Below are 26,588 nucleotides of genomic sequence, written 5' to 3'. Positions count from 1 at the left end.
GTTACATGATTTATGACAATGGTCTGAAATCCGACATGTCTTGGAAGGTATTTATCAACTGTTCAAATAATCAGAAAGCATCCAGTGGAATGTCATTTATACAGCAGAGCTCAATTATTGCATTAAAAAATTACAAAACAAAAAAAACAAAAAACATGAAACCCACAAGAAGATCTCCCAATTCTGATTACTTTTTTGTAATTACCCACAGTATCGGTAAGGAAAGAAAAAAAAAATTAAACAAATAACTAAGCATCAAAGCCTAAACTGGGAATTTGTTCAACCCAAATTATCACTGAACTTCTTCCAAAAGCAAACAATAGGTTAAAACGCAAACAAACCCAAGCTCTTGCTTATAACCGTAGCACACAAGATGCTTCCCAGAGGAACCTCTAATGTGGCTCTACTTCACTAAATAATACCTTTCCTTTTACGGAGTCTACAGGGAGTGACAAGAAGTCTCACAATTATAGATTATGTATTCTGAACCAGACTGATTTCAGAGAGAATATAGTGGAGATAAACACACAAAAGGGGGAGATTCACTAAAAGTAGTGCACAAAGAACCTGGTGCAGCTGTGCATAGTAACCAATCAGCTTCCAGGTTTTGTCAAAGTTTAATTGAACAGGCTGAAGTTAGAAACTGATTGGTTACTATGCACAGGTGCACCAGATTCTGTGTGCACCACTTTAGTGAATCTTCCAGGGTGTGTTAGCAACAAATGAACTTCAAAATCAAGATTCCCTTCTAAAGAGCCTTTCACATTTCAATACTGTAAAATGATGTTCATGTTGTTACTTCACATTTTCATGCTTTTCTCATGTTTTACATATATGCACATAAATATATAGATTATTATACAGTATTTATATAGCGCCAAAAAGTTAGCTCAGCGCTGTACATTATAGTGGGAGACAGTACATGAGACAATACATCTCCAACAGGTTAAGGGTAATGCTGGGTAAAGTGTAAGTTCAGGAGTGGGGTACCAGAGAATGAATTTTATTATTACTTCTCTTTATCAAGGATACATATGAACATTTTGTTAACATTATCCCACATGTCTTCCCATTCCTCCATATTCAGGGTATGAATTATAGCTTTTTCCCATTTGAGCATTTATTTGCATTTGTGGAGAGAAGTTTATAAAAATGTCTGTTACAAGATGTCGATGTGTAGGGCTTTCGAAGCAAATTTTTTTCAAAGGCTTTTAATTTAGCAAACAATTTGGCAGTTAGTGATTGCATGGTGACTATAAATCCAATACAACCTAACAAAACTTGCCAAAAACAAGATAAGCAACAACGGGGTCAATTCACATAAATGCCACATGAATTTTATCTCAAAATTAGTCAATACACTAAAAAACATGCATTATTTACTGAATGTGTTAAAAACGTATGTTTTGTGATATTTATCACTTAAAGCGGAACTTGACTCTCAATTGACATTGACTATTTTTATTCCTTATGCTGCTGGCATTAACAAATAGATAGAAAAGCATATCATATTTGTTTCAAACATATTTTTTATATTTTTTCAGCTACAACCCATTTTAAAGGCCAAGGCAAATTATGTCATACATCCCAGAAGGCTAGAAATGCTAGGGGGTATTTTTCAAAGTGATTTCTTAGCAAAATAAAGTATGGAGACATGGATGGAAGGGGGTGTTTGCGTTGAATATTAAAATTGAATAACATTTTTGGTTTGTGGTGCATAGATGCAGTGTGTTTCTGCTTTAAGTGTTTGTGCTTTCAAAATTTTTGGTGTTTTTTCACAAAATTTTTTTTCACATGCCAACACTGCACCAGAGAAAGAAATAAAATGCATGCAGAAATATAAAAAAACGGTAAAAACATTCCAGTATGCTTTCATTCACAGAACGATCTCTCTGGAGAAATGTTACAATTTATTTTCATTCCTGAGCTAATAGAACATTTCTACACTGATAAAGTAGTTATAAAAAGTTTACACACCCCTCTTAAAATGTCAGTGTTCTGTGATGTAAAAAAATTAGACAAAGATAAATCATTTCAGAACTTTTTCCACCTTTAATGTGACCTATAAACTGTACAACTCAGTTAAACTACAAACAAATCTTTTAGGTGGAGGGAAGTAAAACTAAAAAACTAAAACAATAATATGGTTGCATAAGTGTGTACATACACCCTCTTATAACTGGGGATGTAGTCATGTTGAGAATTAAGTAATCACATTCAGGCTCCAAGCACACTGGGTGTTTTGAGAACGCTGGTAACGTTAGCTGTGAAAAGTCACTTTAAAAATGTGAGGTTTTCAGTTTTTTTTTTAGTGTTTTTGCATTAGATTTTTTTAAAAAAAAAAAAGTCCAAAAATGACAGTTTGTGCCATTTTACCGCGTTTTTCAGCGTTAGTTTTTACAGCTAAAAAACTCCTCTAGAAACCCACTAGTCCTGGGTTTTTTTTCCAGCCAAAAAACGTCCCTGCCAAAAAAAATACGTTGATTACAGTCTGTGTGTGCATGGACACCTAGGATAACATGCTGGGGTGTTTACTAGCTGGAGAAATAAAAAATGTCAAAAGCCAAAAGCAACAGCTATAAAAATGTCCAATGTGCAGGAGGACTTAAAATCATGTTAAATAGGAGTCAGTACACACCTGCCATCATACAAAGTGCCTCTGATAAACCCCAAAATAAAGTTCAGCTATTATAGTAGGTCTTTCCTGACTTTTTCTTAGTCCGCAAAAGCCATGGTCCACAAAGAGCTTCCAAAGCATCAGAGGGATCTCATTGTTAAAAGGTATCAGTCAGGAGAAGGGTAAAAAAAGAATTTCCAAGGCATCAGCTATACCATGGAACAGTGAAGACGGGCATCATCTAGTGGAGAAAAAATATGGCGCAACAGTGACATTACCAAGAACTGGACGTCCCTCCAAAACTGATGAAAAGACAAGACGAAAACTGGTCTACGAGGCTGCCAAAAGGCCTACAGCAACATTAAAAGGAGATGCAGGAATATCTGGCAAGTACTGGCTGTGTGGTACATGTGATAATCTCCCGTATTCTTCGTATGTCTGGGCTATGCGGTAGAGTGGCAAGATGGAAGCCTTTTCTTCTGAAGAAAAACATCCAAGCCAGGCTAAATTTTGCAAAAACACATCTGAAGTCTCCCAAAAGCATGTGGGAAAATGTGTTATGATCTGATGAAACCAAGGCTAAACTTTTTGGCCATAATTCCAAAAGATATGTTTGGCGCAAAAACACTGCACATCACCAAAAGAACACCATACCCACCGTGAAGCATGGTGGTGGCAGCATCATGCTTTGGGGCTGTTTTTCTTCAGCTGGAACTGGGGCCTTAGTCAAGATAGAGGGAACTATGAACAGTTCTAAACACCAGTCAATATTGGTACAAAACCTTCAGGTTTCTGCTAGAAAGCTGAACATGAAGAGGAACTTCATCTTTCAGCATGACAACAACCCAAAGCATACATCCAAATCAAAAAAGGAATGGCTTCACCAGAAGAAGATTAAAGTTTTGGAATGGCCCAGCAAAAGCCCAGATCTGAATCCGACTGAAAATCTGTCGGTGATCTGAAGAGGGCTGTGCACAGGAGATGGCCTTGCAATCTGACAGATTTATAGGGTTTTTGCAAGGAAGAGTGGGCAAATATTGCCAAGTCAAGATGAGCCATGCTGATAGACTCATACCCAAAAAGTTTATAGGTTACATTAAAGGTGAAAACCGTAAAAAAAATGAGACAAAGATAAATCATTTCAGAACATCACAGAAACCTGACATTTTAACAGGGGTGTATAGACTTTTTATATCCACTGTACATTGTGTACTTTTTACTTACTGGACAGTGCAGAGTCCTCCCCATTGTTATTTTGTACACTGCTAAAATGCTGTCTACTGGCATAAATAACAAATCTATGGGTTCTTTAGTGAATCAACTTTAATTTATCCCTTTTCTTTCAGTATTTACCTTACTTTTAATATTTTTACTTTGATGAATTGACTTATTTCATGCGATATTTCTGAAATGTGGGTCAAGTGACCTTCATATCGCATGCAAAATCCTTTAGTGAATTGATCCCAAAGTCTTAAAACTCTTCTCTTGGTCTGTTGGAGAGACAAGTGTTGAGAAAAGTCAAATGCCTGTTATAAATTGCATCCTTTGGTGCTGAAATCCCTTCCTCCTCTTCCTCCGTACTGCCTTAGGCAGTGGTCCATCATAGGTAATGATGCTATAAGTAAGCTCCCGTTCACACTTTCTCGTATCGAAAATTTGAGAATCACAGCAACATGTACGACACGCTTGCAGTGTAATTATTTCCTAATGCCACCCCATCCACAGTATGATTTTGCCAGGACTGACGGGTGACAAAATACACAAAAATTGCAGCAAAACACGCAATGCCAACATTTTGTATATGAGCTGCTTTTTTCTGTGAATAAAGTAAGGCAATCCAATATTTAAATAGGAATACCCCCAAAAAAATTACCACTCTTCACTGCTGAATGCCAAAATCATGTACTATGTAACAATATACTGTATGCATCTTAGCCCACAGATGCCTGCTGTTGGAATATACAGTATCTGTTACTATCTGTGGTGTTGTATCTTCCGGTAAAAACACTAGTAATTTAGTAATTTTTTGCTTTTAGCCACCATCCGAGTTGGTATCCACTACTGTAACTAGAATGTTGTAATACACACTAAAGAATCACTGAGTAAGGACGACTAGGTTATGCTAACTTAAAATGTGATAACCCACCAGAATATATTGCAAAATAAACTGGGGGGGGGGGGGGGGGGGGAGAAAAAAAAAAAAAAGCGAATGGTGCTTTAAGCGGAAATCACGCTTGGGACTTGGGGAAGGTGGTAGAAGGTTGTGACAGCGTGTCTACAACTGCAACCAGTCGACATGAGCACAAGATACCACTTCCTCTTCTAGCCACAAATAAGTACTCATGACCCTGCTAGGCATCCACTCTCCGGAAATCACAAGCAAAACCAAAAGATATGCAGAGATGTCGATAGCTAAGATGCAAACCACACAGCAGGGGAAAAAAAAAATCTTTATTAACAACATTACTGAAAAGCAATCAATTTCCACAGAAAGAAATCAAGGCTATAAAAACAGGTGAGTAGTTCTGCTTCGCTCAGAGGCAATGCACCCTTTATGCCAATAAGCAATGCAGCTTAATTACCCAAGTCATCCAGGGAGTTTAAATTTACATTTTACAAGCGCTTCTAAAAACCGCCCTATTTAATAATCTACGTTGTCAAGAAAACACATTCCAAGTGCTTCCGACAATTAAACCTGTTCGATGTCTTGTATAAATCAAGATTTTGCTACCATAACAAAATGTTACACGGGGGCCCGCAGAACAGTGCCCATATTCTCATTACATGCAACACTAATTACAAGAAGCCGATTTGGAATTTTCTGCGCATTAGAGGCTTTTAGAGGAGCAGTGAAAAAATTTCAGGCACCATTAATTTAAATTTGTATTGAAATTTCCTTTTGACAGATGGCCAAAAATTACTTATTATTTAGAATATCAAAACTGTGTGCTTTGCACGTTAGGAGCGGAGGAGAGGCAAAAATTAAAAGACGGAAATTTATGCCAGGTTTATTACCTGCTAAATGATAAGGAGCAAACTCCTACATGAATAAATGATGCTTTATAAGAGGGAACAGAAGGAAGGACCCCAGACAGAGGCAGATTCACTAGACAATTTGAGAACTGGAGAATCCTCTTAACAAGGACACACTAAGGATGGGCAGATCAATAGGACAAGCAGCTAACTGCTACTCTGGGCATTGCTGCAAACATTTAAGGAAATTAGCAAACGCTTTCACCTTGTAAGGCTGGCAGGCAGCCTCGGATGTTGACACAACCCCACTCACAGTTTAAAGACAATACACAGCAGAAAAATCTGTCAAACCACAATTTCTTAATCACCACATGTATCTGCATCAACTAAAAGGGAAGCTTCTATCCATTTATAGCAACACAACACAAAATTAACTGCAGCACACTGGTTACTCTGCAGAGTTCTTATCTTTGGTTACACCTATCTCGTTTTCAGCTGTTTTTTCTTTTTAGCTGAAACATTATAAGCATATTGAAAAATCTGCAATGGGTGGTAGCAATTTCCTTTTAATTATTTTACAATACAGGTTTAAAGATAATCCGCCCTCCCAGAAAACATGTGCAAACATTATATTCTATAATGTACAGCGCTGAGCAAACCTTTTAGCGCTATATAAATACTGTATAATAATAATAATATACACCCCATATACAAGTACTGATGTAACCTTTAAATCAGTTTTGGTGTCCCATTGCAGTCAAATGCTAGATCTAGGCAGTGCACAGGGACTCAAACCCCATTAAGAGTCAAGTGCCAGGACCTTGGGAGGCCAGTAGATGCTCTTGACATTAGACTTCTGCATTGATATGACCAAGATAATTTGATTACACATTATATCAAATTTAATTAGCAAAGGCAAGGATTAAAGCTAAGCAGAACATCCTGAGAAAGGTTTGGAGCAGGAGTCAAAAATCAACACCAGCCTACATTAAGGGAAAGGAAGAGAGCTAAAAGGAACAATTTAACTCCTGTAGTCACCTAACAAGCTCAAATACTGTACATCAATATGCTGCATAGGACAGGTACAAATTCAAGTGAGAACAGCTCGAAAAGCCCCTTACTCTCACTTTATAATTAGAGCCCTATCTACCACTTTCTCCTCCATTTCCGGTCTGCAAGCATTCGCTGCAGTGTAGAAAGAAAAAATTAGATCACTGTGCAGTGTTGCTGGCACCTCAAAACTACACTTCACAGCAGCCTTTGTTGTCTGAATAATAAGTAGGATCATCCTAAACAATATTGGCTATGGGTGAAGTTGGAAGTGATGCATTATGGTGGAGTAAGACACTCCAGCTGTGTAGCCATGTATACCTGTCACCTATCTGATGGTGGAGAGTGCCAGTTCTGAGGAGGAGAGAAACGTAGCCGCTATGAAAGAGGAAGTTGCCCACTTGGTAAAAATCAACAACCACACTAATTTGCTAAACAACATCTAAGATTTAATGTTTTCACCCCAGATACACCAAGTAATTTCCATATTCACGTTTCTTTAGCAGTTAAAATGTAGTTGAGACGCAGATCTGAGCTGATATATACAAAGTGCCACTTAGATGCTAAAAAAAAGAGATTTGTGTTTCTAGGTAAGCAATGTATGGCTCAGAGCTGCCTGTAGTGATGTGCTGTGAAGGAGAGTGAGCCCCACAGATATGTTGCAAAACTGAATGTTTTTGCATTTCAGGTACTGTTAGAACCATGCAGACCCCATAACCAATAAGTGTTTTCATACAGACATAGTTGATTTGGCTCTGAAGTAGGAATTTGATAAGAGGAGAGGACAAGGATCAATTCTTGAAATACATAAGTAACATTACACATTGAACATCCTAATTTTACAGTTGGCTAACAGGTTTTGCAAAATATGCTAAGTGCAAATGAGCAAAAAAAAAAAAAAAACACTACAAAAACATATCTTTCTTCCTGAATTTAGAAATAATCCAGTCAACACATTGTTATATGAATACTCCTTGTACTAGCTTTGCTCATACAATACAGCAAAATAGGTAAACTAAAACAAGCCTTACCTTTATGGAATCTCTGTCTGCAAGGCAGTCATCCAACAACAAAAAATAATAAAAAAAATAAAAAAAGAAAGAGAAAACTTGGTTAAAACACAATATTTAAAATGATTACAACATCAATTTTATCATTTTACTTCTGCTGACCTCTTTGATGATCACTGTCATGGTGCTTTTTTTCATCTTTGATTGGAAGATGAGACTGTCCAGAAAGGGCACTGGAAAGAGCCAACAGTCCTGCACTGCTGCTGATTGGTGGGATGGCAGGCGGTTGCAGGCCGGAGGGATGAGGTGTCAGAGGCACCGGGAGTCCATGACCATGAGACAGATGCTGAGCTTGGAGTTGTTGCTGCTGTGAGAAATTAAATATAGATCTTGAACTTGCTCAGTATGAGAAAAATGAATGACAGAAAATAAAGTGCAGCGCACAAACTTGAGTGACATTAAGCCTAAAATTAAAAAAAAAAAAAAAAAAAAAAAAGAAGAGCACAAATTTTCTCAAAAGCCCCAAATCTTTTTTGGGGGCCAAGAAATTCCCCTTTATCAGGACTTGGGCTTAAACTGCACATTACCCTAACATTTCATATTCCTGATATGTGACTGTGCTACCATTTACTTGTATATACTTGTTCCCTTTGTGTGAAATACCTGGTTTTCCTGCCAGTCCCGCTGCTTTACCAGTTCAAATTGACCAAGCTAGGTATTGAAGAACATACATTCTACCACCATGGTCAGTTTTCTTCTTTGTATTTTAATTAGGAGAACTGCCTGCCTGTACTCCAATGGTCAGATTCGTACTCTCCCCCCCCCCCCCCGCATGGCTCCTCATTGGGAAGATCAATGTACTGCTGTCTCTGCCTCCTGATGACGAGGCAGTCTCCACCTCAACCTCTCCAAGCCCCTTATGCAACTGAGGGTTTGTGGTCACTTCTTTAAACTGGTTGCAAACCTCTGACATGAAATATGAATGAAGCATGCCTCATTCCTCTGCTATCAGCTTGAGCATCTTCTGACAAGTTTTTCTGACACCAAGAGTCAAAAAGGTGACAGGTGAGGGAGCTCTAGCACACTGACTGTGACTGACAGCCTCAGCTCTGTTCCTGTGCGCAGTGTGAAGGGGGGTCCCTCCCTTCCAATCAGCTCTCATTGAGCTCTAGAGAGCGTAACTTCAACTACCCACCCCCCTTTTTCTGAAAGCTCAAACATGCCGTATATGTTCTGCACTTTCAACAGCTATAGAAAAGAGGATTGCAAATAAACTGGTACAACATATATGTAGCAGGATTTGTTTCATTTGTGTGCATCACCTGAGGCTAGTCACTGCACAGTGTATATGAAAGTGTTTACAACAAAGAAAAAAATAGATGTTATATTAAAAAAAACAAAAAAATGTTGAAAAACCCTGAACCCTAACTCTAACTCAGGAGTGAACCTGTTGCTTGGCCCTGCATGAGCTAAGCACATGTTGACTAACCCTAACCTTCTCTTGATGCTAGATCAACCCTTAACATCTAGATTTGCCTTAACTTCCCAAAAAATATTGCCATCAAAACCACCCTAAAATGAAATAAAGTGCTAAAAAGGACTGTTCTGTTATGATAAGCTACAGTAACATTGTATATATGAGCCAATATGCAACACTAACTAGGTCAGTGCAAAAAATATACATGATATACTTTTATACTTCAGGCAAACAGCACTCCATGACAGGGAATTCAGTGAAAGAGGATCTGCACTCTATCAAGATGTTCTATTATATAAGAGGAGAACAATTAAATGTATGACAAATAGGTAATTCAGATGTATATAATTTTGGGACACATGCATTAATGAAACATGTCAGAACTAGTAGATTCCCTTTACCTGCAAGTCTCTCAGATACATCATTTTTTTCAGATGAAAAAAATAAGTCTTGCCGTGGAAGAATTATTAAAAATAAAATCATATCAAAAGGACTGAGATTTCCAACAAAAACAAATTGAAAGTCTGTAGTGTAAAGAAAATGTGTGTAGCAGACGCAGCAATGAAAAAGAAAGTATAGATATATTGAGCAAATTAATGCTGAACAGTTTTGGGCCTTTAACACAGCATGCAGAGAGAGTTAATTTGAAAGCAAAAACCTGAATTAACAACTCAGAAAGGGAACTGGTTGCAGCCACCGTTTTAAGCTCTATAAGTGTCCTCAGTGGTACTTGAGCAAATTACTAAAGAAAATCTAATGTAGCAAGGCATGGGTTCTCCTGTAGGCTTGCTCAATAATGCTGAAATAATTGGGCACTCTGTGCACGTTTAGTGATGCTCGAATGAAAAGCTAGAGGCCTGCCCTTGTACTCTTCTCTTGCTGCTGACTCTGTGTTGTGACAGGTTTATTTGAGTGGGACTGTGATGCATGCACCAGTAACTGTGCTGACAAGTTAAAGTCATTTTTACCAGCGCATTGGCAACACAGAGTATTGCTTGACCTTAGTAAAGGCTGCACACACTGCATGCATAATATATATATATATATATATATATATATATATATATACATACATACATACATACATACATACACACACACAGTCAGGTCCATAAATGTTGGGACATTGACACAATTCTAACATTTTTGGCTATATACACCACCACAATAGATTTGAAATGAAGCAAACAGGATGTGATTTAACTGCAGACTGTCAGCTTTAATTTGAGGGTATTTACATCCAAATCAGGTGAACAGTGTAGGAATTACAACAGTTTTCATATGTGCCTCCCACTTGTCAAGGGACCAAAAGTAATGGGACAGAATAATAATCATAAATCAAACTTTCATTTTTTAATACTTGGTTGCAAATCCTTTGCAGTCAATTACAGCCTGAAGTCTGGAACGCATAGACATCACCAGACGCTGGGTTTCATCCCTGCTGATGCTCTGCCAGGCCTCTACTGCAACTGTCTTCAGTTCCTGCTTGTTCTTGGGGCATTTTCCCTTCAGTTTTGTCTTCAGCAAGTGAAAAGCATGCTCAATCGGATTCAGGTCAGGTGATTGACTTGGCCATTGCATAACATTCCACTTCTTTCCCTTAAAAAACTCTTTGGTTGCTTTTGCAGTCTGCTTTGGGTCATTGTCCATCTGCGCTGTGAAGCGGCGTCCAATGAGTTGTGAAGCATTTGGCTGAATATGAGCGGATAATATTGCCCGAAACACTTCACAATTCATTCGGCTGCTTTTGTCAGCAGTCACATCATCAATAAATACAAGAGAACCAGTTCCATTGGCAGCCATACATGCCCACGCCATGACACTACCACCACCATGCTTCACTGATGAGGTGGTATGCTTAGGATCATGAGCAGTTCCTTTCCTTCTCCATACTCTTCTCTTCCCATCACTCTGGTACAAGTTGATCTTGGTCTCATCTGTCCATAGGATGTTGTCCCAGAACTGTGAAGGCTTCTTTAGATGTTGTTTGGCAAACTCTAATCTGGCCTTCCTGTTTTTGAGGCTCACCAATGGTTTCCATCTTGTGGTGAGCCCTCTGTATTCACTCTGGTGAAGTCTTCTCTTGATTGTTGACTTTGACACACATACACCTACCTCCTGGAGAGTGTTCTTGATCTGGCCAACTGTTGTGAAGGGTGTTTTCTTCACCAGGGAAAGAATTCTTCGGTCATCTGCCACAGTTGTTTTCCGTGGTCTTCCGGGTCTTTTGGTGTTGCTGAGCTCACCGGTGCGTTCTTTTTTTATAAGAATGTTCCAAACAGTTGTTTTGGCTACGCCTAATGTTTTTGCTATCTCTCTGATGGGTTTGTTTTGTTTTTTCAGCCTAATGATGGCTTGCTTCACTGATAGTGACAGCTCTTTGGATCTCATCTTGAGAGTTGACAGCAACAGATTCCAAATGCAAATAGCACACTTGAAATGAACTCTGGACCTTTTATCTGCTCATTGTAATTGGGATAATGAGGGAATAACACACACCTGGCCATGGAACAGCTGAGAAGCAAATTGTCCCATTACTTTTGGTCCCTTAAAAAGTGGGAGGCACATATGCAAACTGTTGTAATTCCTACACCGTTCACCTGACTTGGATGTAAATACCCTCACATTAAAGCTGACAGTCTGCAGTTAAAGCACATCTTGTTTGTTTCATTTCAAATCCATTGTGGTGGTGTATAGAGCCAAAAATGTTAGAATTGTGTAGATGTCCCAATATTTATGGACCTGACTGTGTATATATATATATATATATATATATATATATATATATATATATATATATATATATATATATATATATATATATATACACATACATATATATACACACACACACTATACACACACACACAATGATTTTTCTGTTATATTTTTCTGCTGATATGGTTATATTTAAATCTGTTATGGATGCCACTTTCAGTAGACTTGAGAAATGCATGGTAAAAGGCTGAAACACAATATCCAGATAGACTGTAATACTTTTATTCAAAGAACTACATTTAGACTTTTTAGGTTACTTTGGAGGTGATTTTACAGATTACAGAAATGCAAAAGGTGCACGGATCCTGCACTCCGAGGAATCCTTAGAGAAAGCAGATTTTGGATCTGGATCGTCAAACATACACAAACACACACACACTACATAAATATTCTCAGCAGCTAAAAGGTGTCTACAGACAGACAAGATTTGTCCAATATGACCATTTATGATTAACCAAGGAACATTTGTTTGCTCCCTCTGTAAAGCTTGAAGCTCTCTGGCCAAGCAGAGTCAAGAAAAAGTTGAATGGCCAAGATGGATTCTCCTGGCAGATCACTAACACGTCTGCTGAGACTGGGTCAGCAGCACTCCTCCCCCTTCCTCCATAGGTGCAACTTAGTTGTGCATGCACGGACACCCACTGTCTAAAGTCTGTTGCCAGATTTAGGGAAGCTGGGTTTCAGCATATCCTGAACACTGCATCTGACACTCTAGAGCCATGAACCATCAGCATATTTGATCTTTAACCTATACATAAACACCACTAATGTAGTGAATAGTTAAAGTGAAACCATGCCCAGATCATACACATAAAAGTGCTTTTACTGCATATTGAGATGATGTAAATACTTAGTTCTGGGTGCACACATGCTAATTAACAAGATAACATGCATTTTTTTTTTGTTTCTGAATGCGTTGCCAAACACACCTCAGTGCGTCCTAAGCCTCACCTGGCCTAAAACAAAACCTCAATTACCTCTGTAGCTGAAAGGCAGAATGGGGAAATCAATCTTTAAAGTTCACAACAGAGGCAATTCCTCATATTGTAGACTAAAAAAAACTTTAAGTCTATTATAACTTCACCAGTTTAAAAAAGGTTCAAACTATCATCATCATCAAGCTAAAAAAGCAACTTTTATCATCAAGTACTGCAAACTTCTATAAACAGACACATGTAGGAACTAAAAGGGTACTGCAAGATGATGTGATATAAAAAGCAATAATTGTGCTGATCTTAATAAATAAGCCCCTAGATGGCAGTATTTTCCTGGCAGCCATGGACCATGGTGTGTTATCAGGAAATGAAGTGGCTACTACTAACATTGATAAAAAAAACAGAGCTTTCACAAATATCTTCACCATCTGCAATCATCATGTGTAAATTTGAAGTATTGTTAGAACAGCCTGCAACAGTTTATTCAAGGGCATGGAGTAATGATCTTGAAAATAGTCCTTGTGATTGCTAAAACATTGATTACTCTTCACACAATCCTGAAGTTTTACAAGTGTTTCTCGATCAATATCTCTACCTATAGAAAGGAGATTATACAGATACAACATCTGAAAAACGAGTCACCAGTCACGCGCCAGCCAGGTTTCCTCTTAAGTATATACTACATAATGAGGAAAAACAATTAGGCAATTTTAATAGAAATCTATCATAAGTGAAACACAGTCTGACAATTCAAAGATCGCTTGCTTAACAGATTGCCGTGCCATCTCTCATGCTTCACTGACTAGGAATGCATGGCCTTCTGACATCTCCCACTTTTCTAACCTACATATTTGTCCACATCAGAGACACAGAAAAAAAAAATAAAATAAAAAAATAAAACTACTGGTAGAGCTAATAGCCAGTCATTTAGCATTTTCAGAGGGATGACAACAACTGGACTGTGGCTAGTGGGAGTAGAAAATGCCCCGGCATCAGAAGGAAAAAAACAGTATACCATCATTGGTTTTAATAGAGGAATAAGGCCCCATTGTTGGTATCAATGGGGAGAATGGTGCCATTGATGATGTTAGTGGAAGGAATAGTGTCCGTCGGTGGAATAGTGCCCCAAGGGCCAGATAAAGGCAAGCAAAGGGCCACATCCAGCCATCAGGCTGCAGTTTGGAGACAACTGGCCTAGAGCAATGGTTCCAAACAGTTTTTGAAAAATCTTAAAAAGGTATTCCAATCTAAAATGGGGTCCACCTTTACATCAGAGTCTTCCCTTTCACATCAGCCTCTTCAGCCCCCACCCCCTTGCCTTTTAAATCAGTGTCCTCAGTTCCTCCCCTTTCACAGAGTCCTCATCCTCCCTTTTACATTTGGGCACTACCATACAACTTACACCACAAACTGGCTTTGGAGGCATAGCAATGGGAAGGAGGCAGAGCAGTTCTAGGTGGAAGCAAACTTCTCTCTGAAGAATGCAGGGGTGGCTTTGAATCCTGCCTGCCCTGGATTGGCATCATGCATTTCCACTGTGCTGACAGCTAGCCCGCCAACACCATGAAAACACATGACCTTGTGAAAAAATATAGAACAGCGCCCTGGTTAAGAAACGCTGGTCTAGAGTTCAGCTGTAAGGAAAACCGCTCTGTGCATAGTGTCTAAGTCACAAAGATAATGAATGGCATCTTTAACGCTCTAAATGTGATAAAAGTGGCCTAAATTGAGGTCTCTAACATCAAAGGATTGCTGTAAATATTCAATGAATGTTCTGCTACAAAAAGCGGTCAGAATCCGCATACATAAAACAAGAGATGGTCAGGGACTGGACATGCTGAAAGAGAGATGAGAGATAATGGAGTTACTGCTATTGCAGCCATTTAAGAAACAAATGCATCCACAGCTGTGACTTAAGGAAAAAAAAAAAATTCCTGTGCCATATACATTTGTATCAGCAAGATCCAATACAAATGATAAGAGGGGGAAAACATTGCCTACAAGAACATTTGGTTGGATCCAGATAAACTGGCCAAAATTTGCTTCAAGGGTGGCCCTCCTGGCAGCTTCCTGCCCAACATTCTCAGATTATAAAAACAAAACAAAAATAAAACGAAACCACAATGGAGGAGCTAGGTGTAAATTCCATTCAGATGCAGCCACTGTTTGTGTATTATCAGAAAAAAAATATATATCTATATATCTCAGTGTATGGACAGTTTAAAAAAATATATATCTATATATCTCAGTGTATGGACAGTTTTCAATGTGAAAAATTTTTTATATATATATATATATATATATATATATATATATATATATATATACACACATACATATATACACACATATACACACACACCAATTAATTGTTGGAAAAAAGTTTCTTAATTTTGACCCATGGCCTGAGTAAAGATGGCGGTATACACAGACTACTATGCCAAATGGCCTCAGGTTGAGAACCAAACCAATGACTGGTGTAATCTACTGGTTACTAATGAATATAGAACTTTGCACACCACCATGCCCTTTCTGCTGCTTTATTTTATACACCTCAGTATTTCATTTATATACTACATGTCACTGAATAGGTTTGTATCTTGCTGACAGGATTCCTTATTATAAATGTTAGCGATGACTTTTTTTCTTGACAGCAATAAAAAAAAAAAAAAAAAAAAAAAACACAATAAAAATGTGCCTCTGCAGGTCGATTAGAACAAAGAGTAGGCTTTGTTTTCCTAGGCTGGCTATCAGGCACTGACACATGACACTTAGCACAATGACATGATTGAAACTCAAGAAGCAGACAAATCATTTCCTTGTATGAAACATGAGAGAAGAATGAATGAATGATAAAAATGCATCTACATGGTAGAGAAGAGAAAATGTCTCTACATTTCTCTAAACCCGTGGATGTATTTTTTTTTTCTACATTTGCAAAATGTCTGTACAAGGCCATGACTTTTAAACTTCCTGTCATTCATTCTGGGGAGCAATTGCTTCAAGTGTTACTAAACCCAGGACCCTGCAATCACTATATCTGGTATCCTACGGTACACAGAACATGGAAATGCAATTATTTTAGTAAATATAAACTGCTAAATACCTTTTCTCATCAGCAGTTAGAGCAGTCTTGTGACTTCAGCAAAGCACTGATTGCAGCTTGTAGGAGGAGTTTTCTTTCTGCTCTAGGAGGATGCAAAACCCCTGACCCACTGTCTGGACAGTGCTGATCACATGCATTCTCCCAAGAAAAAAAAAACCTCTCTAGCAATACACACTAAACTGAGCATGTGCATGTGGCTACGGGTTCAGTGTGTCTTATCAGGAGAAGAGACATTGACATTTGAACAAGAGGAGGAGCAGAGAAAACAGGATCAAACAGCCGTTTCATGCAATGCATAGGATTAACCTCTTAGGTTCCACAGTGTATATGCAGTAAAGCATGCTTGTTGTACTCCGACTGATTTTACGGTTGTGGGTTTAGTAATACTAACTAAAAAAGGGAATCCTATCATTTAAGAAAAAAAAATGTCCCCAAAACATGCCTCCAAAGCTACATATCCCATATACCCTTTCCTTACACAAAATATGTGGGTAGACTATTGACAGTTTGGGCAGTAGTCTGTTTTACTGGCAAAAAATAAATAAATATATAAATAATAAGAATTATAATAATGAATGCAAAAGCTCTTTCAGATAGGGGCATGGCAAAAATGGGTACAGCTGAGCCACAGTTTTGTCACCCACACGAACTGTAAAACAACTGGAAATGGCTGTTCACATGCTGTGGCCACGCCATTTGTAACTGGGAGTCCAGAGTTTCAAAAGCGGTACAGCTTGTCAAATATGCCCATTACATGCAGTTGCAGAGTGATAGTGCAGCATAAGGTTAAATATGGTGTTAAGAAGATTTCCAACACCTCCTTACCGCCAGCCAAATACCCTGTAAAATGTGATCTAAATGCATATCGCTCTTCAAAAGGGGCACAGCACTATAGAGCAAGGGTGAAAGAGCTCTTACAGATATACCAAGAGGGGCAGGGGATATGCAGAGCTCTATAGTCCAGCAGGGGAGAACTCATGAATTGCTAAAAATACAGGTTGGTATATCAGTGAAATAAAAGAATGCTTTGTCAGCCCAGAGCAAGAATTCAGGAGCTCGCCTGTCTTCTGTCAGGATCACCAGGTATGTTTCTGCATACAGTATCTCACAGAAGTGAGTACACCCCTCACATTTTTTGTAAATATTTTATTTCAGGTACTTCTATAGCGCCGTCAATTTGTCAATTTACACAGCGCTTTACATATATATTGTACATTCACATCAGTCCCTAACCCTCAAGGGGCGTACAATCTAAGGTCCCTAACTCACATTCATACATACACATACTAGGGCCAATTTAGACAGGATCCAATTCACCTACCAGCATGTCTTTGGAGTGTAGGAGGAAACCGGAGCACCCGGAGGAAACCCACGCAGGCAAAGGGAGAACATGCAAACTCCAGGCAGGTGGTGCCGTGATTGGGATTCGAACCAATGACCATAGTACTGCCAGGCGGAAGTGCTAACCATTTAGCCACTGTGCTGCCCAGTTTTATTATGTATTTTCATGTGACAACACTGATGAAATGACACTTTGCTACAATGTAAAGTAATGAGTGTACAGCTTGTATAACAGTGTAAATGTGCTGTCCACTCAAAATAACGCAACACACAGCCAATAATGCCTAAACTGCTGGCAACAAAAAGGTGAGTACACCCCTAAGTGAAAATGTCCAAATTGGGCCCAAAATGTCCATATTTTGTGTGGCCACCATTATTTTCCAGCACTGCCTTGACCCTCTTGGGCATGGAGTTCACCAGAGCTTCACAGGTTGCCACTGGAGTCCTCTTCCACCATGATGACATCACGGAGGTGGTGGATGTTAGAGACCTTGCGCTCGTCCACTTTCTGTTTGAGAATGTCCCACAGATGCTCAATAGGGTTTAGGTCTGGAGACATGCTTGGCCAGTCCATCACCTTTACCCTCAGCTTCTTAGGAAGGAAGTGGTTGTCTTAGAGGTGTGTTTGGGGTCGTCATGTTGGAATACTGCCCTGCGGCCCAGTCTTTGAAGGGAGGGGATCATGCTCTGCTTCAGTATGTCACAGTACATGGTGGCATTCATGGTTCCCTCAATGAATTGTAGCCCCCCCCCCCCCCCCCCCCCCCAGTGCCAGCAGCACTCATGCAGCCCCAGACCCTGACACTCCCACCACCATGCTTGACTGTAGACAAGACACACTTGTCTTTCTACGCCACACACACTTGACACCATCTGAACCAAATAAGTTTATCTTGGTCTCATCAGACCACAGAACATGGTTCCAGTAATCCATGTCCTTAGTCTTCTTGTCTTCAAACTGTTTGCAGGCTTTCCTGTGCATCATCTTTAGAAGAGGATTCCTTCTGGGACGACAGTCATGCAAACTAATTTGATGCAGTGTGTGGCGTATGGTCTGAGCACTGACAGGCTGCCCCTCCCACCCCCCCACCCCTTCAACCTCTGCAGAAATGCTGGCAGCACTCATACATCTATTTCCCAATAGATATTACGGTGAGCATGTGCACTCAACTTCTTTGGTCAACCATGGTGAGGCATGTTCTGAGTGGAACCTGTCCTGTTAAACCGCTGTATGGTCTTGGCCACCGTGCTGCAGCTCAGTTTCAGGGTCTTGGCAATCTTCTTATAGCCTAGGACAGGGGTGGCTAACCTGTGGCTCTCCAGCTGTTGTGGAACTACATTTCCCATGAGGCATTGCAAAGATGGGAAGTTACTGACTTGCAGAGGCATGATGGAACTTGTAGTCCTGCAGCAGCTGGAGAGCCGCAGGTTGGCCACCCCTGGCCTAGGCCATCTTTATGTGGAGAAAAAATTCTGTTTTTCAGATCCTCAGAGAGTTCTTTGCCATGAGGTGCCATGTTGAACTTCCAGTGAGCAGTATGAGAGAGTGAGAGCGATAACACCAAATTTAACACCCCTGCTCCCCATTCACACCTGAGACCTTGTAACACTAATGAGTCACATAACACCAGGGAGGTAAAATGTCTAATTGGGCCCAGTTTGAACATTTTCACTTAGGGGTGTACTCACCTTTTGTTGCCAGCGGTTTAGACATTCATGGCTATGTGTTGAGTTATTATGAGGGGACAGCAAATTTACACGGCTATACACTCACTACTTTACATTGTAGCAAAGTGTCATTTCTTCAGTGTTGTCACATGAAGATATAATAAAAAATTTACAAAAATGTGAGGGGTGTGAGATACTGTATATACAGGTGAAACTCAAAAAAATTAGAATATCGTGCAAAAGTTCATTTATTTCAGTAATGCAACTTAAAAGGTGAAACTAATATATGAGATAGACTCATTACATGCAAAGCAAGATCGTTCAAGCTGTGATTTGTCATAATTGTGATGATTATGGCTTATAGCTCATGAAAACCCCAAATCCACAATCTCAGAAAATTAGAATATTACACGCAATCAATAAAACAAGGATTGTACATAGAACAATATCGGACCTCTGAAAAGTAGAAGCATGCATATGTACTCAGTACTTGGTTTGGGCCCATTTTGCAGCAATTACTGCCTCAATACGGCGTGGCATGGAAGCTATCAGCCTGTGGCACTGCTGAGGTGTTATGGAAGACCAGGATGCTTCAATAGCGGCCTTCAGCTCTTCTGCATTGTTCAGTCTCATGTCTCTCATCTTTCTCTTGGCAATGCCCCATAGATTCTGGACTGTCGACCTTACAGTTGTGCAGAAAACCATCATTGACACCCTCCATAAGGAGGGAAAGCCTCAAAAGGTAATTGCAAAAGAAGTTGGATGTTCCCAAAGTGCTGTATCAAAGCACATTAATAGAAAGTTATGTGGAAGGGAAACATGTGGAAGAAAAAAGGTGCACAAGCAGCAGGGATGACCACAGCCTGGAGAGGATAGTCAGGAAAAGGCCATTCAAAAGTGTTGGGGACCTAGCAGTCTTTCCCATGATAGTGATTCCTACTGAACCAGACTGAGAGACCATTTAAAGGCTCAGAAACCCTTTGCAGGTGTTATGGCTTAATTAGCTGATTAGAGTGTGACACTTTGAACCTAGAATATTGCACCTTTTCACAATATTCTAATTTTCTGAGGTTGTGGATTTGGGCTTTTCATGAGCTGTAAGCCATAATCATCACAATTATGACAAATCACGGCTTGAACTATCTTGCTTTGCATGTAATGAGTCTATCTCATATATTCGTTTCACCTTTTAAGTTGCATTACTGAAATAAATGAACTTTTGCACGATATTCAAATTTTTTTGAGTTTCACCTGTAGAGAATGTTTACAGGGATAAAACATGAAAAATGTGCATGTTCTGTGGAAATTAAGTTTGTTTTTTCTATTTTGCCCATACAATTCTGCAAATAACTTGTTTTATATGGTGACATGCCTCAAACTGCCATTTAAATCATGTGCTTACATTATGTTTGCCATAATGTGAGCATTAGCTAGGGAACTTGCATATAAGTGTCTTTGCAAGAAAAGTTCATGGTATTCAGAAATTTTTAATACCCATAATTCAATTAGACTGGGTCTATTTTTATATAAAAACAAGTCAGTGTGTTTCAATAGGTTTAACTTGAATAAATGCATCTTTAGTGCAGGAGACTGCAGAATCTAATAAGTATTTTCTCTGTTCTGATCTTTACAAGACCTCAACTGGCCTTTGAGTTGTCAATATTGTGAATTGCAGGAAAAGGCATTAAAGTGCCCTCTAATACTAACTATACTTCAAGAGGCAGACTGGTCATGCTCCAAAAAAATACTCTGGTAGTAGTTCTGACATGACACAGCTGAATTGTATTTATGTGTTTATTTTAATAAATATATACATAGTGTATATTCACATATACACTGTCATATAAAGCTGCCCTGTAGATCTAAAGGAGCTAAGCAGATTATAATTGACACTAAATTATGTTTTCTGAAGTTTGTATTTCATATACAAAAAGGAATAGAGTCCAATCTTTGCAGTATATCAGTGTGCTGTATTATCACAGGTAGCCTAGATCAGTGTTTATCAATCTTTTTTCAGTCAGGGCACCCCATAATATTCTGCACAATCTCTAGGCACCCCATTCAAAAGTGTAAAAGAATTAAACTATACTAAATTTGTACATAACGTAGCAACATCCACACAAGTAGGACACCGAATATTAGAGGTGATTTATTCTTCCAAAGTAAATACACTTTTGCATACTGGTACTGATCCACCATGTCTCTTTCAGGGAAAGGGGGGGGGGGCACGCAAGTCTTCCAAATGCTGCCTAACAAAGGGGTGAGCAGCATAGCAACAAAAGGCCAACAGGCTCAAGGAAAAAAAAAAGAAAAAACTGAGGTAGAGCTGCAGACTATTCCTAAACAGCCATATCAAGGACCCAACGTTTGGCATCAGAGGAAACTGAATATTCAGCTGGTATAAATTTGAAAACAAAAAAAAAAGGAAAAAACCAGGTGGTAGCCTTGCAATTTGGAAAAAGTTGCATGATGTTGAAAAAAAAAACCAAGAAAACAGTCACAAGTCTACTAAAGTGTGCTTTTCGGAAAAGAAACCAAAATCTTAAGACCATGAATGCTGGTCTGCCTAAATCGAGATCTAAGGACCTTTCAGCAGGATGGCTTAACACATCAAACATCCAAATCACAAAGTACCACCATGTTGATTAAGAGACAACACTTTCGATGACTAAGCAAGTCCTTTGCATTAACCTTGTACCCATGATGACTCTGCAGCCCAATAGGCTGACATTCATCTTAATCTTCCAGAATATGGAAACCTGTGTCCTCTCAAAATTAAAGTTGCATCCGCAGTCAGGGAGGAGGAGTTGGCAGGAAAGTAAAAACAGAAACATTTGCCTTAAAGTGCAATGGTACTGCACACAGCGGCCCCAAACCTTCTCTTCGGAGGTCCTCTGCCTGTGATCTTTGCTACTCCTCTTCTCCACATGCCCCCACTGCAAGCAGCAAGTGTGCTCACTCCCGAGCTGTGTGTTCCATAGACACACAGTGCAACCTGGTCCTGGCCCCAGCTGCCTTCTCACAGAATTTCACTGAGAGCAGCAGGGGCCAATGGCTCCTGCCAGAATCCCTGTGTGAAAAGGAAGAGGAGAGAAGAGATCCCGTCATGTACAGCACTGGACTGATTGAGGACTTAAGTATTTAAGGGAGGCAGGGAGGACAGCAACATGTAAAATACATTTTAGCTTCTTGAAGGGAGTGCATTAGGGTAAAAAAAAACAAAAAACAATTTGCTTTAGAACCACTTTAACTGCTTCCCGACCACCCTATAGCAGAAATATTGCAACAGGGCGGCACGGGTACGCAAAATCACGTATATGTAGACACACGTGATTTTGCATTTCCGGTTAGGGGGCCTGCGCGAGCCCTACCCGCGCCACCATTCGCAGCCGTGGCGGTAAATCACTGGGTCCCGGCCGGTGATTACTCACTGGCGCCCGGTGATTTCTGAGGATCTCCGACGGGGAGAACTGTTTTGTTTACTAACAGTGCTCCTCCCTGTCGGCTCAAGCACACTGCTTTGGATGGCTGTGCAGTGTGATTACAGGGAAGCACACTGACACAGCCCCCTAGTAAAACACTCCCAGCACAGAGTTAACCCTTTGATCGCCCCTCATGTTAACCCCTTCCTGAACAGTTCCATTAGTACAGTGTCAGTGCTTTATTTTTATTTTTTTAGCACTGATCACAGCATTGGTGTCACTGGGGATGTCAGTGACACCAAGTCAGTTCCCCCCAGTGTCAGAATGTCCATCGCAGTCCCACTGTAAGTCGCTGATCACCACCATTACTAAAGTAAAAAAATTTAAAAATCCCAGTATATATACACCATTTGTAAATGCTACTACTTTCACATAAACCAATTTACACATCAGGAATTTCTTTTTTTTTTTTTTTTTTTTTTTTTTTTAGCAAAGACATGTAGCAGAATACATTTTTGTGTAAATTTATGATGAAATTAGATTTTTTACTGGACATGTTTAATAGCAAAAAGTCAAAAATACTTGTTTTTCTCTCAAAATTGTCAGTCTTTTTTTTTTTTTTTTAATAGAGCAAAAAATTTAAAACTGCACAGGCAATCAAATATCACCGAAAGAAAGCTCTATTCGTGGGGGGAAAAGACAAATTTTCATTTGGGTGCAGTGTTGCATGACCATGCAATTGTCAGTTAAAGAAATGGAGCGCCATAACACAAAAAAAATGGCCTGGTCAGGTAGGAGGGTAAATCCTCTGGAGGGCAAGTGGTTAAAATAAGGAACCTCAACCCAACATAAACCGGCTAGGAACTCACAACAGTAACTTGCAAAGACTGCCTCAGCTTTGAACAGATAACTCCAAATAAAATCCCCAGACATAACTGACATGTTGCCAGACCAGCCTACTTCATTTTTGATTTATTACAACACCACAGACCTCTCCTCATCTCCATAACCACTTGTTGTGAATAGACAGAGGAGAACAAGAAATCACGATTTCTGGAAAAAAACTTTTTTTTTTCACATTTAGATAACGAAAAATTTATATATATATTTATATATATATATATATATATATACAGTCATGGCCGAAATTGTTGGCACCCTTGATATTTCTCCAGGAAATCATGTATTTCTCACGAAACGTATTGCATTAACACATGTTTTGCTATACACATGTTTATTCCCTTTGTGTGTATTGGGACAAAACAAAAAAAGGGAGGAAAGAAAGCAAATTCGACATAATGTCACACAAACCTCCAAAAATGGGCTGGACAAAAGTATTGGCACCCTTTCACAACTGCGGATAAATAAGAATGTTACAAGCATGTGATGCTCCTGTAAACTCACCTGGGGCAAGTAACAGGTGTGGGCAATATAGAAATCACACCTGAAAGCAGATAAAAAGGAGAGACGTTCACTTAACCTTTGCATTGTGTGTCTGTCTGTGCCACACTAAGCATGGACAACAGAAAGAGGAGACGAGAACTGTCTGAGGACCTGAGAACCAAAATTGTGGCAAAATATCAACAATCTCAAGGTTACAAGTCCATCTCCAGAGAACTAGATTTGCCTTTGTCCACAGTGCGCAACATTATCAAGAAGTTTGCAACCCATGGCACTGTAGCTAATCTCCCTGGTCGTGGACGGATGAGGAAAATTGATGAAAGATTGCAACGCAGAATAGTCCGGATGGTGGATAAGCAGCCCCAAACATGTTCCAAAGACATTCAAGCTGTCCTGCAGGCTCAGGGAGCATCAGTGTCAGCGCGAACTATCCGTCGACATTTAAATGAAATGAAACGCTATGGCAGGAGACCCAGGAGGACCCCACTGCTGACACAGAGACATAAAAAAGCAAGACTACAGTTTGCCAAAATGTACTTGAGTAAGCCAAAAGCCTTCTGGGAAAACGTCTTGTGGACAGATGAGACCAAGATAGAGCTTTTCGGTAAAGCACATCATTCTACTGTTTACCGAAAACGGAATGAGGCCTACAAAGAACAAAACACAGTACCTACGGTAAAATATGGTGGAGGTTCAATGATGTTTTGGGGTTGTTTTGCTGCCTCTGGCACTGGGTGCCTTGACTGTGTGCAAGGCATCATGAAATCTGAGGATTACCAAAGGATTTTGGGTCGCACTGTAGGGCCCAGTGTCAGAAAGCTGGGTTTGCGTCCAAGATCCTGGGTCTTCCAGCAGGACAATGACCCCAAACATACGTCAAAAATCACTCAGAAATGGATGGCAAAGAAGCGCTGGAGAGTTCTGAAGTGGCCAGCAATGAGCCCAGATCTAAATCCCATTGAACACCTGTGGAGAGATCTTAAAATTGCTGTTGGGAAAAGGTGTCCTTCCAATAAGAGAGACCTGGAGCTGTTTGCAAAGGAAGAGTGGTCCAAAATTCCGGGTGAGAGGTGTCAGAAGCTTATTGATGGTTATAGGAAGCGACTGATTTCAGTTATGTTTTCCAAAGGGTGTGCAACCAAATATTAAGTTAAGGGTGCCAATACTTTTGTCCAGCCCATTTTTGGGGTTTTGTGTGACATTATGTCATATTTGCTTTTCTGCCTCTGTTTTATATTTGTTCCAATACATACAAAGGGAATAAACATGTGTATAGCAAAACATGTGTTAATGCAATACCTTTTTTGTGTGAAATACTTGATTTTCAGGAAAAATATCAAGGGTGCCAACAATTTCGGCCATGACTGTATATATATATATATATATATATATATATATATATATATATATTTAATAGCCAAAAGTGAGCAAATTAAAGAAGTTAATTGGCTGGGTTTATATACAGTTTAGGCGTTTTAAAAGTGTTTATGCAAGCATGACCAAATCACAACTGAAGATTAAAAGCCAAATTTAGAACGCCTACCTACATTCTATGCTATTGTCACCATACCAATTAGGCAAGAGAACCGGTGCATACATTGGTCTAAAAAAAATACTAAAAGAAGTTTACACATTCCCTTTAAGGTGCAAGTATTTTCAAGTTAGGAACATTACAAATACAAAAAAAAAAAAAAAAAACAGAGCTAGTGGCAAACGGCTTGTGTGCCAGTTTAGCCGAAGTTCACTGAAGGGCTTTCCATTTAACTCCACTTTTAAAGGACCATTGCACAAGGACTAAGGTTAGCCATGCACAATTTGTAAATTGTTGGCTGAACAGCGACTGCATGTAATTAGAGGCATTCACTGAGTATTCAGACATCCGCTGGTGCAGCAGCTGTCTAAACACAACAGCCACAGTGAAGACTCCTCCTACCCACAAGTGTATGGCCAGAGCAACAGATGATCTGTACAGCTACAGTACATCTTACTGTATAGTGAAGTTGATGCTTCAAGATTATAAACCGTCATTTCAATGAAGAATACAGAATCTATAAAGCCTACAGTATATCACAGAAGTACACCCCTCACATTTTTGTAAATATTTTATTGCATCTTTTCATGTGACAACACTGAAGAAATGACACTTTGCTACAATGTAAAGTAAAAATAACTCAACATACAGCCATGAATGTCTAAACCGCTGGCAACAAAAGTGAGTACACCCCTAAGTGAAAATGTCCAAATTGGGCCCAATTAGCCATTTTCCCTCCCCAGTGTCATGTGACTCATTAGTGTTACAAGGTCTCAGGTGTGAAAGGGGTGCAGGTGTGTTAAATTTGGTGTTATTGCTCTCACTCCCTCATACTGGTCACTGGAAGTTCAACATGGCACCTCATGGCAAACAGCTCTGAGGATCTGGAAAAAAGAATTTTTGCTCTACATAAAGATGGCTCAGTCTATAAGAAGATTGCCAAGACCCTGAAACTGAGCTGCAGCATGGTGGCCAAGACCATACAATGGTTTAACAGGACAGGTTCCACTCAGAACAGGCCTCACCATGGTTGACCAAAGAAGTTGAGTGCACATGCTCATCGTAATATCCAGAGGTTGTCTTTGGGAAATAGACGTATGAGTGCTGCCAGCATTTCTGCAGAGGTTGAAGGGGTGGGGGGGTCAGCCTGTCAGTGCTCAGACCATACGCCACACACTGCATCAAATTAGTTTGCATGGCTGTTGTCCCAGAAGGAATCCTCTTCTAAAGATGATGCACAAGAAAGCCCGCAAACAGTTTTCTGAAGTCAAGCAGACTA

General features: G+C 39.6%; 1 protein-coding gene across 3 annotated transcripts in view; it reads right to left on the bottom strand.

Moving 5' to 3' along the window:
• LOC149451104 (transducin-like enhancer protein 4) overlaps positions 1 to 26,588 on the bottom strand; it is a 224,396-nt gene that overhangs the window by 106,194 nt on the left and 91,614 nt on the right. For 2 of the 3 annotated variants that reach the window (XM_089691104.1, XM_089691106.1), the window contains 2 exons: positions 7,813 to 8,017; positions 7,672 to 7,688 (listed from right to left, as the gene is read on the bottom strand). In XM_089691104.1, coding sequence (XP_089547230.1) covers positions 7,672 to 7,688; positions 7,813 to 8,017 — 222 coding nt within the window. The remainder of the gene's footprint in view (positions 1 to 7,671; positions 7,689 to 7,812; positions 8,018 to 26,588) is intronic. The other variant, XM_089691105.1, reaches the window with a different exon arrangement.

The sequence above is a fragment of the Staurois parvus genome, unplaced genomic scaffold, assembly GCF_062004578.1.
Source record: "Staurois parvus isolate SC_StPar_1 unplaced genomic scaffold, SC_StPar_1.0 ptg000549l, whole genome shotgun sequence".
Taxonomy (NCBI): domain Eukaryota; kingdom Metazoa; phylum Chordata; class Amphibia; order Anura; family Ranidae; genus Staurois; species Staurois parvus.
Note: the sequence above shows the minus strand (reverse complement) of the source record. Positions and strands in the feature narration are given on the sequence as shown.